The sequence below is a fragment of the Grampus griseus genome, assembly GCF_964374135.1.
Source record: "Grampus griseus genome assembly, chromosome: 20".
Classification (NCBI taxonomy): Eukaryota; Metazoa; Chordata; class Mammalia; order Artiodactyla; family Delphinidae; genus Grampus; species Grampus griseus.
In genome coordinates this window covers 38,526,180-38,542,308 of record NC_139014.1, presented here as the reverse complement: position 1 = coordinate 38,542,308, position 16,129 = coordinate 38,526,180, and the positions used below count along the sequence as shown (strand labels likewise).

Sequence of the window (16,129 nt, the reverse complement as noted above, 5' to 3'; positions counted from 1 at the left end):
AGGATCCGAGCCCCACCCCCGGCGCGGCCCCGCCCCTGACATGCCACTGTGCATGTGTGCAGGCACGGCGGCGGAGCTGGAGCCGCGGCCCACGAGGCGGGAGCACGCGGAGGCGTTGCTCCTGGCTTCCTGCTACCTGCCGCCCGGCTTCCTGTCGGCGCCTGGGCAGCGAGTGGGCATGCTGGCCGAGGCGGCACGCACGCTCGAGAAGCTCGGTGACCGCCGGCTGCTGCATGACTGCCAGCAGATGCTCATGCGCCTGGGCGGCGGGACCACCGTAACCTCCAGCTAGACCCCCGCTGGCGGCCCAGCCCCAGCGCCCCTGTTTCTGTCTCGACGGCCGAGGGCAGCGCCGGAGACCCGGGGTCCGAGGCTCGCCCACGGAGTGCACTGTCCCTGGAAGGCTGGAGACCCTCGGGGACTTCCGCACTTGACCTTGGGGCCTCCCCAGCCCGCTCCAGCCCTCGATGAGCGGCGGCCGGGATGGTGCTGGCCCCTGGTGGCCGGCCGGGGGATTGCCGGGGCCTGGCCGCCGCCGGGGGTCAACTGTTAGGCGCGCCGCCGCCGATCCTGGGCTTTCCCTCTCCGTCCAGAGGGAAGAGGGGTGCGTCTCACTGAGCCGAAGGGCCCTGCCCCCGGCGCCTCCCTCCCATCTGGGGAGACCTGTGCATAGTGTAGATCGTGGTGCGCCAGCCTCCTGGCCTCTGAGGTTCCAAGTGTTACTTTGCCTTTTGCAAACTTTATTTTCATAGGTTGAGAAGTTTTATACAGAGAATAAAAAATGAACTTATTTATAATCTGGGTTTTGCTCCTTTGGGGAGGGGTGTGTGTGCTAACCAGAGGGGATCCTTTGGGCCATCCGTCCCCCCAGCACCCAGGCAAATGCTTCCCATCCCTACCTGCCTTTCGGTTTGGGAGGCCCGGCTTTATTCCCTCCAGCTGACTTGGGTCCCACTGATCACGGGGCCGCACGTTTGGGCTATATCATCTCCTAACCCTTAGGGTCCATATGGTCTCAGCTGTGCCTCCTTGCCTCCTCTCCCAGCTTCTGCCCCCTTCAGGTCCCGGGATGACATGGGAGGACAGCTCCACGTCTTTGGGGATCTGTTGGGACAGCAGGAGCTACAACCTGGGTCTCCCTGTGTGTCTGGGTGTCAGTCTCACCTGCCTGACCCCTGTCCCCTTCCCGGAGGTCACATGGGTGTGGCTGGGCAGCAAGGGCTTCTTTCCTGTACCTGCAGTAAGGTCCCCAGAGCCCTCCTCTCCCCTCCCCTCCACTCCAACCTCTCCCCCAGAGCCTGGCCCCTCTCCCAGCAGAATCTGGTCAGAATCCACGGGCTGCAGAATTCCAAAACAATCGTTGTATCTTTATTGACTTTTTTTTTTTCTGAATGCAATGACTGTTTTTTTTTACTCTTAAGGAAAATAAACATCTTTTAGAAACAGCTCGATACACACAATCTTCAGTGTGAAGCAATATACTAATAAGAACACTAGTCGTCTTAACATTTACAGTCTTCATATATATTATATATATGTATATGTATACATATATATACACTATATAACGAGGCCGGATATAATACACACGTTCACCGTTTTACAGTCATATGTACAGGAAGTTTCTAGGGCGGCCCCGGGCTGGGGCTGCATCAGGCCTATCGAAGCGTGGACAGAGCTGAGGACACGGACAGACAGGCGGACGAACTGGCGGGCACTGGCCCGGGCGGTGGTGGCTGCTTGGGGAAGGAGGCAGCGCCGGAGCCCCCTTCCCAGCAAGGGCCCCGTGCTGAGGGGCACACGACGCACGGCGGCGACACACGGGAGAAGCGAGCATGTTCCCAACATATATACATTCTATGTGACATATATATAGAGGGGCACACAGGTGTGTACATGGATCTAGCGCTGTCTCCGCTCCCGTGCGAGTGGCGCTGCGGCCCCCGGAGACGGTGGTCGTGCAGAGGGTCGGTCATGCGTCTGCCGGGGGTGCACTCTGGTCGCGACTTTTAGTTTTGCGCTCCCAGGCTGGGCTCCGGGGACGGGGCGGACTGGAAGGGAGACGAGCAGAAGCCAGCGGGAGCCAGTCCGGCCCACGCCCGGGGAGCCCGCATCCCCTGAGCACGGGCCCCAGGCCCCCGGCCCTCCCGACCCGCACGAAGGTTTTGGCCAAGGCTGGGAAGGAAGGGCGCACAGCCTCCGGCCCCTCCTGCGCCGGACAGGCTTCGGCTCCCCCCCGCCCCCAGCCTCGTTCCAGGAGACACGTCCTGGAGGGAAGCCAGCCTCGGCCTCTTCGGACCCCACCCCACTCCCAGGGTGCCCAGCTGCGTGCCACTACCGACCCACGTAGAATGTGTGCCACGTCGTCCTGAAACTTCCAGGGGGAGAAGCGTATCCCCAGGCTAAAGGCCTCCCACCCACGCCGGAGCCTGGGTGTTCCAAGGAGTCTGGCCGCTCCGCGGGCTCCCCCTCTCCAAGCCTGGCCGGGGGATGGGGGCGAGAAGGCCCTGTGCCGTCCAGTTCCGGGAGCAGACGGATCCGGAACCTGTTTTCTTCCCGACCGGGGACCACTAGTTTCCGCCCGAGGAGGCCAGATCCAAGATCCGGGTTCCGGATCAAGGATCGGCTCTGGACCCGCGCCGGAAGCAGCGCGAAGGCGCGGGGGCTGCGCCGGCGGCTCCTCTCCTCGGCGTCGGCGGCGTCGGCGGGCGGGCGGGCGGGCTGGCGGGCGGGTGGGATCCGGCGGCTCCTCCGGCCGGGGGTGGATTACAATGGCAGCCTCTGCGGGGAAGAGACGCGCGGCTAGTTACTGACTGCGGGGCACCTGCCGAGCAGTCAACTCCTCCAGACCCGCCCCTCGGCCCCGACCCCGCCCGCTCCTCCAGAGCGAGGCCCCACCTGCAGCTTTGCCCGTAGGCCAGTCCCCGCGCCCCGCCCCGCCCTGCCCTGGGCTGGCCCCGCCTCCCGCACGTGCGGGCTGTATAAGTGGCCCGGGGCCCACCCGTGCTGATCCGCCCCCGCCTGGTCCGCCCGGAGCCGGCGTTCCCGCGCCGGGGCTCCTCTCCAGCCTGGGCCCCTCCAGGGGAGGCTCGCGGTCACCCACCTTATGTTTGGGGCATTTCAAAGAAAAGTTCTCTTCGATGAATATGCAACCTGTGAGCAAGAGAAGTTCGTGCGGTCAGAACGGCGTCTTGTCCGGCCGGGAGGGGGGCCCACCGCCCCGAACGCCCTCAGCTGCAGGTTTTTATTTCAAAGAGTAAGTCAGCCTCTGCTTGAAATCAGACCCAGTCCGAACTCCGTCAGCCCTCCAGCCCCGCTGGCCTATCTGTCCTTTACTCTCCTTTCCCCTCCCTCTGGAACCCACTTTGGTCATGGGGAGGCGTCCCCACTCTCCCCCTCACCCTCCCCCGCTGTGCTTTGCTGGGCCGCACTGGTCACTCCGTCCTGTGGTCCGGGCCCAGCCCCTAGGTAGGCCTTGACGCCCAGGGGGCGCAGTGAGCGTGTGTCGACCACCTGGGACTGGGGTGGCACTTCCGGAGGCACCATGCTCAGCCGCCCCCAGCAGCCACTCTGGACGTGGGGAGGCAGGGCCAGTCACCCATCCCCAGCCCCTCTCCTGGTATCTGCACTTGGGGAGCCAGGGCCCCGCTGACAAAGGGGCCTGGGGCCTGGTGCTCGCTCTGCTAGCTCTAATGTGGGCTGCCTAACAAAGGGCGCAGGGTCAGTGGGCCTGGGCAGCTCTGGTGCCCTGCGGTCTCAGGGTCCGGCCCAGACCCCTGGAGAGCCCCACGGAGGACCGTACTTCCAGACCCAGGTCGGGCAGGTGCAAGGTGCTGACCAGGGGCTGGGTAACTGCGGGGGGCTCCTGCCTGCCCAGCTCACTCCCTGGGTGCCCCCCGCGCCCCCCTGCTGCCTGGAGCCGGGTTCCCCTCCCCTCTGGCTGCTAGGCTCACTAGTCCTGCCCCCTTCTCTGGCCACTGTACCCCCTCCATGCCCCTCCCTCACACCGCCCTCTCCGGGCTCTGCCAAACTCTCCAACCTTTAGGCAGATGCCTCAAGTTCAACCCCAAAGGGAGCTGCACGTGTGGGGATTAACCGCCCCCCCCCCCCGCCACCCGGCCTTGCACAGCCCCTCTGTGAAGGAGAGAGGGGGCTGCCCAGCTGGACCTGGTGGAGCGGGGAGGCCATGCAGAGTAGAGAGGAGCTGCCCAGCTGGGGCCCTAGCTCATCTGGGTCCACCAGCCTCAGCTGAGCTGCCGGCTGACTACGGCCACCTGGGTGAGCTCAATCTGGCATGCGGCAGGGCCCGCCTGCCCACACACACCCTCCTGAGATGTGCTGGAGGCTGGGCCTGGAAGGTCCGGTGGCTGATACACCAGTGGCACAGCCTGCCCTGCCTCGGGCCTGCTCACTGTCCTGGGGACGCTGGCCACCTCCCTCTCCCCCCTCCTCCCAGCATGGCCCGGCTTCCTGTGCGTGCAAAGCCTCTGAGGCGCAGGCTCCATCTGCACCTGCAGCCCCTCTCTCCGGAATGCAGGGCTCCGTCACAGGTCTGCTCAGGCCAGCATCTCATCTGCCCCCTGCGGCCCTACAGAGAGCCCTACTAGATGGGGAATCCCTTAAAGATATCACTGGAAACAGTTTGTATCGCTCCAAGCCTGGTATATATGTCCCACCACAAGCCAGCTCCTGCCCACCTCCCTTGACCTCTTGAGGACTGGCTCCAATGTCACCTCCTCCTAGAAGCCCTCCTGGATTCCCTCCCAACTCAGGATGGATCTCTCAGCACAGTCTCTCCTTGTCTGGTCTCCGTAACTTTAGGCAAGGATCATGGTTTTCCTGTCTGTCCCACTGAGACATGAGCCCCCAAGGAGGCTGGGAAGCTGCAACACTGGAGAGGACAGCGCGCAGGACGTGGAGCCGGCCAGACAGTGAGTCACCCCCTGGTCCTGTTCCTGCAGTGCTGTGGCCACGGGTAAGACAGCCTGTCTGTGAAGGTGCCGCTGGAGACAGTGCAAGGCCTGGCACGGGGCTGGCAGAGCGCAGGCGCAAACCTAGTCACTGCGGGAGGAGAGCTGCAGCCCGCGGCACCTGTTCCTGGAGGTCAGGCCCGGGGTCTGGTGAAGTGGCGGAGTCCACATTACAATCTGGTTCCCGCGGCCCTCAGGGCAGGGTGTGGAGCCAGCGCGTTCCCTCCCTGAGGTGCTAGCGCCTCAGCCCTCACCAAGGAACCGTCACCGCTCAGTCCCGTGTGTGCTCCTGGGGGCGGCTCGGTGCGGGCTGATGCCAGGAAGTGGCATTCAGGTGGGAAGAGGGGTCCCTGGGCTGTGGGAGCAGCAAGGGTCCTGCCAGGAGATGCCTCTGCCCTGCCGCCGTGCGACAGGGTCACGATAACCTCACCCTCTTCCAGGGCAGCAGGGGGTGGGGGACAGAGATTGCGGGGGCTGGCCCCCAAATCGGACCGGGGCTGCCCTTTCCGGGTCGTGCTTGTGATCTCACTCCCTGCTCCAGACGGCTGCAGAAAGGAGAAATGACTCTAACTTCAGCTTTACAGATGGGGAGCCGAGTGCAGAGACAGTGGTGGACTCACCCAGTCCACACCTGAAGCATGCCACCAGGACTGGGGGCTCCGGGCTCTCTGGCCCAGGCCATCAGTATGCCACCTGCCTGGTGATGGTAGGTGCTCGATAAATGCCCGTGGGTCAAGTGAGTGGGGGAGTGGAGAGAATGGGGCAGGTGCAGGGGAGCCTGGTCCTGACTCCAGGGCCCACCGTCCTGCTTAAACCTTCCACAGCTGTGCCGTGGAGCCAGGGGGAGTCTGTCTTGAACTTCCTCTTCTTCCATCTCACTCAGTTTTTGTTACTGAACTATCTTTTCTCCTTTTTCTCCAACCCAGTGAACTCCTATTCAGCCTTTTTCCAAGGCCCAGCCCAGTAGCCCTGCTCTTGGAGGCCCGAGACCCTCCCGAGCTGTAGGCACCCCTCGGCAACGGCAGCTCACATACAGCTTTCCAATTTGTGCTTCTGGGCCCTCCTCCAGCAGGTGGCTGGGGACGGACGTGTCTCCTTGTCACCAGCACTGCCCAGCTCAGGGCCCAGCCGAGAGACATGAGAAGGTAAAGAATTGCTGGGGCAGGAGAAGAGGGAAGCCGATGGGTCAAGTGGGGTCAGCTCGAGGAGCTGTGCCTGCGTCCCCCGACCTTCGGTCCCCTTGGGCTGGCTCTTACCCGCATCGCTGGCACATGGGTAATGGTAGGTGTGGATGCATCCTTTGTGGCAGCACCCGATGGTGGCCCCGGCTTCCTGGCAGCTGGAACAAGTCTGGCGAGGAGAGAGGGAAGACAGGTGAGTCTGCAGTCGAGGGGCCCGGCCCCCACCCCTTCCTCCCAGGGGGCCCTGGACAGGCAGCTTGGAGGGAGGCTCAGGATGGACGTCCACAGGGTTGGTTTTGTGGCAGCCGCCGGCCCGGCACCTTGGGCGGGGGGAGCTCTCAGGGCGGGAAAGCAACCATCTTGTGGATAAGCCTCGGCGTCGCGCAGGCCCGGGCGAGCCCCGGCTCAGCCCCTGTGCACCGCGCGACCTCAGCCAAGCAACTCCGCTCCTCCCGCCTCCTCCATATGGGGGGACGGCGCCTGCCTTACGGGACAGTCGTGAAGATGAAATGAGCAACTCCGTGTGCCCAGCGGACGACAACGCACAGGGCCAGTCACCGCCCGGCTGTGCCCTCGCCCGCCAGCTCCTCCCCACAGCCTCCGGGTGGGCAGCTTCACGGACGCCACTTCACAGACAGTGAAGCTGAGGCCCCCGCTCCAGGCGGAGGTGGTAAGTATCATTTCCTACCCTTTCCGGGGTCAGAACAAGCACTGGACCGAGTCGGTGCTCTACTCAGAGAGGCTGCTCACCCTGCCCAGGACCCACGAGGAGGAAACAGCCACTGCCTGAACGCGGGGTTCATGTAAACCCTACGCCGGCCGGCACGGCAGCTGGCCCACTCGGCCTCTCAAAAGCCAAAACCGTGGTCTGAGCTTGGGGGCTGCCCCAGGTTGGGCCCAGCTGCCTGCAGGGGGACGTGCCAGGACAGGATGGCGATGCCAGGAAGCCCCTTAGAAGCAAAACCTGAGGCCTGGGGAGGGACAGGCTGGTCCCCAGATCCTGCAGACCCCCTGTGCAGCAGGGGAGTGAGGTTTGGGAGGGGGAGGGGGCAGGCCCCCGCGCGGAGGCTAAGCCACTGAAACCAGTAACTGCAGTTCGTGACACACCAGGCACACGTGGAGGCCGCCTCCTGAGAACACCCCGATGGCATCAGCATCGCTTTATTTTATACAGGTGAGGGATGAGAGCTCAGAAAAGCCGAGTAACTTGCCCAAGGGCACACAGCTCAAGAGCAGCTAGACGGGCTTTGAGCCCAGCAACCCCGCTGGAGCACAGGCTGGCGGTCATGGTGCCTCACTGCTCGGGGTGGGGGGCAGGGGTGGGCTCCTTCCCATGCCAGGGACTGATGGGGACCCCACACCCAGCAGGTGGGAGGCCAGGAATGAGTCTTCTCACGCCCTCCCTGGGCCTAGCCTGAGAAGTGCCTGGGCATGCGCGTCCTGGAGCCGAGCTGGGGTGGGGGCTGGGGGTCGGTCTGGAACATCCATTGCCTCGGGACGGCAGTCTCCTTCTGCTCAGGACTGAGCCTCCTAGGGCTCTGTGGCGAAGGTGTGACGGAGCAGGAGTGGGCCCCCAGACCGGGCCCAAGTGGCCCTTCATGGCTAAACAGCGACAGTGGGCTCCTCTGGTGACGGCCTCATGCCACCCCGCCTGCACTGAGGCCCCCAAACCCTTGAGACAGGCATCTTAGATGTGGAGAAATGGCGGTACGGAGAGGCCTCGGGCCCTTCCGACCCCAGCGCCCACGTTCTGAGCTGTTCTCCTGGGTGGGTGATGGGGGGCCTGGGAGTTTGTGGGGAGAGGCAGCCTCTGGGCAGACTAGGAAACTGAGGTCCCTGGAGGTGGGCACAGCACGGCTCAGGGCGGGTAGGTGTGTAGGGGCCCCCAGGAAGGGACACAGAAGGAAGAGGGGTGCCCCCGGGCCTGTGCAGAAGTTCTGTTCCCGCAGAGCCAGGGTGCTGATGGGTGTGAAGGCCGGGGTCCGGCTGTCCCCGCAGCCCCACCCTGCTGATGGGCTTCGGCGCCCCGAGGCTCACAGAGGACGGTGACTTGCTGGGGTCACAGACTGGCTCTTGGGGCAGAGCTGGGATTGGAACCGGGGTCTGCCCGACGCCAAGGCTGCGCGCTACCACGGAGCTCCGAGGCAGAAAGGGTCTTGGGGGGACGGGCGGCCCACGGAGGTCTGGGCTTGTCAGTGGGCAGGGGGCTGAACCATGACCTGGGAAACCCCAGACCCCGCCCGTCTTTGCAGGCAGGGTGTCCTCCAGGTGCGGGTGCTGCTTTAATGAGCTCCGCCTGGCCCGGGACCTCCTCTCTGGCAGGGCGGCCGGTGACCACCCCTGTTCTGACCTTCCCAGGGATGCTCCCAGGGTGGGAGGCCGCTGGACCATTACTGGAGGATGGCACAGCGGGCAGAGATGGGGTGACCGGGCCAAGCTCCGGCTCTGTGACGTAACAGCCGCGTGATGCCAGGAAACCGCAAGGCCACTTGGCCCCCCGGCTTCCTCCCCAGGCCAACAGGAGGTTGGTGCAGTGAGGTGAGACCAAAGCGCCTGGAACAGGTGACCTGGGAAAGGGGGGGTTGGCCCCTGTGCTTGGACAAGGTGCAGAAGCAGCGCAGCCCAGTGGGGCGGAGCAAGCCGGGGAGACTTTCAGGAGGCCACAGGTGGCCGCTAGCTGGCCTGGTGATCGGAGCGTTTGGTATTATCTTTTAATGGCAGGAGACACCTGAACCTATTTCAGGGCTGCTGGGAAGGAGGCAGTGAGGAGGGAGAGAAGCAGACACACAGGAGGGAGGGGAGGAGACCGGAGGCAGGAAGGGTGAGGGCTCCAGGTCTTGGGGCTGCTGTCGGGCTAGAGGACCCCGCACGGACAGGGTCAGGCGCCGGAAACAGGGAGGTGTGGGCAGCCCAGTAGCGCCCCCCTGCCCAGCATAGGGCTGTCCGCGTGGCTGGTGCCGGGGTGGGGGTACCCAGAGGGAACAGGTGGGCAGGTGGGGTGGGCACAGGGCGGTGGGGCCCCGAGGGCTGGGGAGGGGGGCAGGAGCACAGGCTGCAGGAGAGAGTGCCGAGTCCCACCCCATCCCCGGGAGTGAGGGGATCGGGGGTCCCCTCGGTGATCGGAGTAATGGTCACACTGCTGAGACAACATGCTAGTGTCATCCAGGTGGCTGCCACTGTCACTGGCCCCAGGAGATAGTCACGGAGCACGTGGACGGGCCAGGCATGGCTGTAATAGCTTTATGGGTGTGAACTCACATAATCCTCAGGGCCCCTCCACAGGGGACTATCATGCCCACTTTAGAGATAAGGAAACGGAGGCACAGAGAGGTTAGGTTATATTCTTGGAGACACACAGCAAGGGGCAGCGCTGGGACCTAAACCAAGCCCTCAGCGACTGTGTTCCTCAGGGGACGTTTTAGGGCCTCGCAGGAAAGGTTCCTGGACCACCTGCCCCTAAGGGCTCACAGTCCAGCCACCTGGTGCTGGAGAGGCTCTTCCCCCGCAGGTCCCGCTGCACCTGAGGCCACGGAGGCAACCCCTTAACGTGCAGTTCTGGGGCCTGAGCATCTCAGCTGATGAGGTGAGCAGGGTGCTTGGGGGCTTGGGTGGGGGCGTGCTGCAGCCGGAAGGGGCCGAGTGCGTGCGTGGTGGGTACAGGGCTGAGCAGGCAGTAAGGGGCCACAGTGGGAGGTCTGGGGCAGGGCTGGGCAGATGTGTCCTGCCTCAGCCTGGAGCGTGCCTCCATGTTGTGGCTAGGCTCCCCGCGTATTCATTTGTGATTGTGGTGTGTTTGGGCCAGATTGTAGCATTAGAGAGATGGCCTGCCTGCCTGCAGAACCCGAGGTCCCCACCGGCTGGGCTGGCCTCTTACCATGTCCATGGCCACCTTCATGGCCTCCTGCAGCCCAAAGAGCTTCCCGGCCACCAGGTAGACCCCGCCCGTCCACACGGCGCAGGCCTCGTGCACCCAGTGCTCCTGTGCGTCCCCGCCAGGCTCTGCCGGCGGCTCCTTGCTGCACTCGTGCTTGCGGCTCCTGTCAGCTGGGGCTGTCTCTTCACCACCTTCCCCCCGACCGTCACAGCAGTAGCAACTCTGCAGCCGCCGGGACAGGCCCCGGGCGCTGGTGCGCAGGGAGCCCTGCTTGGCTGGATCGGCTGGGCCGTCAGGCCTGGGGGGCTTCCCGGTGGTGGTGGTGGTGGTGGTGGTGGTGGTGGTGGTGGCGGCAGCGGCAGCTGGGCACTCGAGGCCTTTGAGTGTCCTCTCAAGAGGCAGCGAGGCCTCCTCGCAGGTGCTCTCTGGCCGCACCTTCTCCTTGAGTTTTGGCTTCTTTTTGGGGAGGCAGTGTCCGGGGTAGTAGGGCCCACAGAGGTCCCCGAGGTCCTTGAAGTTGGCTGGGTTTTGGCAGAGGCAGCAAACAAGGCAAGAGGTACTCAGGGCCTTGGAGACCACGGGCCCCAGATGCATGGTGGAGGAGAGGGGCAGGGAGGGCCGAGGCTGCAGGACGGAGCCTCCAGGGAGCGTGGCTAGGGAGGCCCCGGCCGCGTCCAGGGAGGAGGAGCAAGAGGATGAAGAGGAGGAAGGCTTCCTGTGGGGCTTGGGCTCGTCTCCGGGGGAGTTGACAACAGTGCATACGGTGGTGAACGCATCCCGCTTCTCCACCCGCACGAAGGGTGAGAAGGCGGGGGTGCGGCTGTCTGCTCGCAGCCGCTTGCAGGAGGAAATGTATTTGAGGCGGATTTCAGGCTCTGCGGGATCCAGGGGCAGCACCTGCTGCTGCCGCCGCCGCTTGGCACGCCCCTTACAGGGTGAGGTGGTGGCGTTCTTGGCCCGGCCCCGCGTCAGGCGCTTCCGCTTGGAATAGCTGCTGTAGTTGGCGTGGCCAGGCTGCTTCTGTGCCCTCACCTGGGGCTGGCAGGGCCGGCCCTCAGGGGGCTGGGAGGCCAGCCCCAGCTCCTCCGTCTTTGGCTTCTTGCCTCCTCCGCCAGGGCTGTCCTCGCTGCCCCCCTGCGTGCTGCTGGCCGTCAGGAGCAGAGCTGGGCCGAGATGAGGCCTCTTCTCCAGGGAGCCTTTGGGGAGTCCGAGGGCTCCAGCCCTGCCTTTCCGGCTTCTCTTCTTAGGTGCCAGGGCAGTGCCCCCGGGCAGTAGGGCCTCTGGGGATGTGAAGGCCTCAGTTTTGAAACCGTCGGTGGAGGACAGTTTCTTATTGTTCACGAGTTTGCCTTTTAAGGATCTGTTGGTCGGATTTCTGCATAACGGATCGGCCCCCAAGGCTGCTGGGAACTTCTGCCCAGTGCTCACGTTTAAGAGACCTTCTTCTGCCCCCAGCGGGCTGCCCCCTGCGCTCTTGAGCCCGCGGTCCTTCTCGGGGAGGGATGGGCTCAGAGGATTCCCGGGAGGGGCCCCTGGTGCTCTGCACGCGAACTTTTTCAGGCTGGGCGAGGTGATCTTCTGCACGATGGCCTCCAGCTTCAGGCCCCGGCCTTTCCGGGGGGGCAGCACCTTGGTCTTCATGGCCCCCTGGACGGACGCCCGTGAGGCCAGCTTCAGGCTGGCGTCAGGGGTCTCCGGGGGCGGCAGCTTTGCCGTGGGCTCACCGTTGCCCTTGGTGGGCTTGGCCTTCTTGGGAGACGTCATCCTCTTGAAGAGGGTGGGAGGGCCCTCGGCCCCCTCCTCCTTCGTGTCCCCGCTGGTGCTGCCGCTGCGTAAGACCAGGTTGCGCTTCTTGGTGGGGACAGGCGCCATGAAGGCCGACTTCCTCTTGAGGGTGTGGAGGGGCCGATCGGAGAGCTTGCCGCCTGCACCAGGCTTGGGGACCCTTGCCCGCTGGCCCGCCCTGCCCTCCTTCTGGGGGCTACCGGCGACCTTGAACGTGGCGGGCAGGTGGTTGTTGGCGAGGAGCTTCTTGGCGGCGCGGCAGTTGGGGAGCCGGCTCTCCGAGGCCCGCCGCCGCTTGCAGTGGAAGGCCTCCTGGGTCCTGGTGCGGGACCGGAGGATCATGGAGCGCTGGTCTTTGCCTGGTGCATCCGGCGAGTCTGTCTCCTTGGTCTTGGAGCCCATGGGACTGCTGTCGGAGGCCACGGGCAGGGCGGCCGGGTTGCTGGGGCTGGATGCGGCCTTGGGGGAGGGCTTCCCCACCCGCTTGCCCGACTTGAAGGCAGCTCGCTGCTTGCCCCCCAGCTTGTCTGGGGGGGCAGGGGTGGTGGGAAGGCCCGGGGGTCCGGGCGTGCGGGGCTCACTCAGGGCCGTGAAGGAGCGGGTGCACATCCTGGGGAGCCCTTCCGAGGTCCCCCGGCCTGGGGCCCCCGCCCCTTCCATCTGTCCCTGGGGGGGCCCCGTGCACGATTCAGGGAGCAGCAGGTCTTTGGGCAGCGCCGGCGCCCTGCACGGGGAATCCTCGGCCTCGGGCAGCCCCCGGTGCACCCGCCGGCTCCGTAAGCTTTTGCCGCGAGGCACAGGCTCCTTCTTGGCGATGGGCGCCTCGGGCACAGCAGGCTTGTTCGGCTTCTGGGTCAGGGAGGCTTCCGGGGCCAGGGTGGTGGAATCCCCTGGGGCCAGCGCCCCCTCGGGCCCCTCTTCCCCTGGCTTCATGTGGGAGAGGGAGGACTCGAACCAGCTCTGCACCTTGGACTCGGTGCCCACGGTGGGGCCCAGCAAGATGACGGACTCGCCAGACAGGGCACACGGGGAGCCCCAGCCGGCCTTGGGGTCCAGCACCTCCTCCACCTCCTCCTTGCCACACAGCAGCGGGGCCTTGGGCGACAGCGGGTCCTGCAGGCCCGGCCTCTGCTCGGGGCTGCCCAGGAGCTCGCACAGAGACGAGTACTCCTCCGCCTCCAAGTCCCCCTTCCTGCCGGCGGGCGGCAGCAACGGGAGGTCTCCGAAGTCAGCGGCGGAGCAGCAGTGCCGGCTGTCCTCCAGCCACCGGTCGGCCTTGCCCACCTCGGGACACTGCAGCAGCCCACCCGCCTCCTCCTTCACCCCTCCCCCCTCCTCCTGCTGGGAGTCCCGGGGCACCACGGCCTTCTCCGCCGAGGGCTGCTCCTCCTGGAAGCCCAGGCAGGCCGAAGCCTCGCGGGCGTCCTCCTGGCCAACGCTGTCGGCGGCCTTCCCGCCCTGCTCCAGGCCCTTGGTGAGCTCGCCGGGGTGCAGCCCCCACCGGGGACAGGCGTCCCCCAGGTTCTCCTCGGGCCAGGCGAAGGGGTTGGCGCTGTCCGCCGAGCTGGCGGCAGTCGTGTCTGGGAAGCAGTCGAAAGCCGCCGTGGCGGGGTCCGAGGCGGCGGCCCCCAGCGTGGGCTTGGCACCAAAGGAGAGGGGACCAGTTGTCTTCTTGGGGTCAGGGGTGGCGAAGCCCACGGAGGGATCTTCGAACAGCCCCGGGCCGAAGTCCTTGGTGCCGCTGCCCTTCTCCAGCTGTAGGGTCTCGGGCAGGGCGTCCTGCTCCCCCGGCCGCGGCCACGCACCCTTGGCCATGGGGTCCAAGCAGGCGCTGTGGTTCTCCAGCGAGAAGGGTGGCTTGCCGGTGTCCTTGGCCAGGCCGGGCGCCTCGGCCCAGACCTTGTCGGCCTTCTCGCTGATGGCCTCCTGCAGCCCCAGGATCTCGGAGGCCAGGTCCTCCTGTGCCAGGGCGCTGAGCAGCAGGCGCGGGCAGTCCCGCTCTCCAGCCACAAGCTTGGAGAAGCTGTCGAGCGGCAGGCTGCCGTGCAGGCTCTGGAAGGAGTCATCGGACTTGGTGGACATGTCGTCGGGCGAAGTCACAGAGCAGGTGGACACGGACTCGGGCTTGGCCTTGGAGCTGCCGTGGACCCTGGCGGGGCTGCCGCGGGCCTGGCTGCAGTAGAGGAAGCTGCGCTCCAGCGGGTCCTCGGAGCCGCTCAGGTAGTCGGCCTCGGGCGGCTCGGCGTGCGTGGACTGCGGGGTGCTGCTCAGCGGCTCCGACAGCGGCGTGCCTGCCGGCTCGGCCGAGTAGCCGCTGCCCTCGGGGCTGCAGTGCTGGCTCTTGTGCTGCTCCGGGGTCCGGGCCGCCAGGCTCTTGACGCCCTTCTTCTGGGGCATGGCCGCCTTGGAGAGCAGCAGCTGCTGCACGGTGTTGGAGATGTTCTCCACCTGCGAGGTCAGCGCCGTGAGGCTGTGCAGGCTCAGGTCTGACAGCAGGCTCTCGGGAAGCTTGTCCTTCTGCAGGGCCTTGCAGTTGGCGGCCTGGGCGTCCACGGAGCCGGCGGCGTCCGTCGGGGAGGGGTTGAGCAGGGGCAGGAAGTGGCTGTGGTCCGCGAGACCGGCGGGGAAGGCTCCAGGGCCAAGCGGCTGCTGGTTGTAGGGAAAGTTCTCCAGGTTGGGCATCAGCGGCGACGGGGTGGAGCTGTAGGAAGGGGAGCGGCCCACGGAGCGGGCGGGCGAGTGGCTGGAGCCGGGGCTGAAGGTCTGGTAGTACTGCTCCGGGGTCCTGACGGCCGCGTCCGGCTGGCAGTAGCCGGGGCCCTGCTGCCCGTAGTGTTGGTACTTGGTGAGGCTCTGGTAGTGGAGGGTCTCCTGGGCGTGGTGGCGGCTCTGGAGGGCTTGCTGCTGCTGCTGCTTCTGTGGCTCGTAGCTGAGGCGCCCAGGCTGGTAGGCGTGAAGGCTCGGGACCCGCTGGCCTGGGGCCAGGCCGGCGTTGGCGGTCAGCGGCCTGTCGTGGGGCTGGGTGGACGGGGCCGTGCAGCTCTTGTAGGAGTGGGCCCCCTGCCCGCCACCCTGGCCGGTGGAGGAGTAGGTGGAGGAGACGGGGAAGGACTGGGACTGCTGGGGGAAGTGGCTGCCCGGGGGGAAGGGCAGGGGCGAGGCGAGGTCGTTCTGGGGTTTCTGCCTTTGGAGCTTGGGGTAAGCCAGGGGCTGCGACAGCTGCTGCTGGACGTGGAGGGTGTGAGTCCGAAAGGGCAGCTGGGCGCCCTGCTCTGGGTACTGCCGGACGGGGGGCGCTGCTGTCTTCTTCATCAGGTTCTCGTCATATTTGCCCACCGCCCCTGGCAGGGGTTGCGGCTGCGGGGGTGGTGGCTGCGGCGCCCCCCAGGCCTGCAGGCCCTCCTCCCCCGAGTAGCGGCCGGGGTAGGGGCTGCCGTCCTGGACGGCGTAGCCCGCGAAGGACGGCCTCCCCTGCGGGGCCTGCGGAGAGGACAGGCCTTTGCTGGCGCGCGCCGCCGTGGCGGGCGTGCCGGCGCCGCCCTCGTAGCTGGGGAAGGGCTGCGGGCCGTAATAGTCCTTGGTCAGCAGACGCTGCCGGTCGCAGCTCAGCCCAGCCTGACTCGGCTGCCGGTAATTCTCCAGGCGAGATGTCTCCTGTGAGGTCTGCTGGTAGGTCTGTTGTTTGCCATGGAAACCACACCTTTCTCGAAAAGACTGCATGACTCGGGCTGGTTATCTGTGAAAAGAGAAAGGGCGAGAGGGAGGGCGGGGAGGGGCAGAGGGAGAGCGATTCAGACGAGCCATTTCCTCTCCCTCGGAGAGCCGGCCCCCCTCCTGGCCCTGCCCTCTCCCGCAGCCTCCCCACCAGCTGTGCACATATTGACAACTTCTGTGTCAGGGACGTGTGCTCTGTAATTCCCGCTCCGACAGGGATGGGTACAGGGAGGCCACCGAGGAGGGAGGTGCGCCCCGGCTGCCCAGCGCCAGGTCACTGGGGAGCTGCCCCCTCCCCCAGCCGGCTCCCCCCTCCCTCCCCCACAGCCCTTCCCTGCCATTTCAGAATCATTTAGCAGGGCAATTCCCGCTCCCCTGTCCCCTGGGGCTGCTGGATCCGGTAAGCTAGCCCCAGTGCAGCAGTGTTCAGGCGTGACCCAGCGTGCCGGGGGCTGGGGACAGCTTGCCCTGCCCCAGAAGCCACTCACCGAGGCCTGGCGTGCGCGCACACACACACACACACACACCTCCTCCATCACTGCCATGCCATCTGGAATCTGTCTGTTCCTTCCAGCAGACGCTGATTAGGGGCTGCCGAGCCACTG

The 16,129-nt window shown here is 65.9% G+C and overlaps 2 protein-coding genes across 5 annotated transcripts in view; one reads left to right on the top strand and one right to left on the bottom strand.

Annotated features, from left to right (window-relative positions):
* The window catches only part of SREBF1 (sterol regulatory element binding transcription factor 1), an 18,269-nt gene extending 15,767 nt beyond the window's left edge, over positions 1 to 2,502 (top strand). For all 4 annotated transcript variants that reach the window (XM_082679315.1, XM_082679314.1, XM_082679313.1 and 1 more), the window contains exon 19: positions 63 to 2,502. In XM_082679315.1, coding sequence (XP_082535441.1) covers positions 63 to 292 — 230 coding nt within the window. In that variant the 3' untranslated portion in view covers positions 293 to 2,502. The remainder of the gene's footprint in view (positions 1 to 62) is intronic.
* On the bottom strand, positions 1,659 to 16,129 carry RAI1 (retinoic acid induced 1; the record flags this gene model as incomplete). Its single annotated transcript, XM_082679441.1, has 6 exons — positions 16,052 to 16,129; positions 10,026 to 15,546; positions 6,227 to 6,320; positions 3,104 to 3,153; positions 2,418 to 2,721; positions 1,659 to 1,789 (listed from the first exon to the last, which is right to left on the bottom strand). The coding sequence occupies exons 2-6, from the start codon at positions 15,528 to 15,530 to the stop codon at positions 1,659 to 1,661; spliced, it is 6,084 nt and encodes a 2,027-aa protein (XP_082535567.1). The 5' UTR covers positions 15,531 to 15,546; positions 16,052 to 16,129.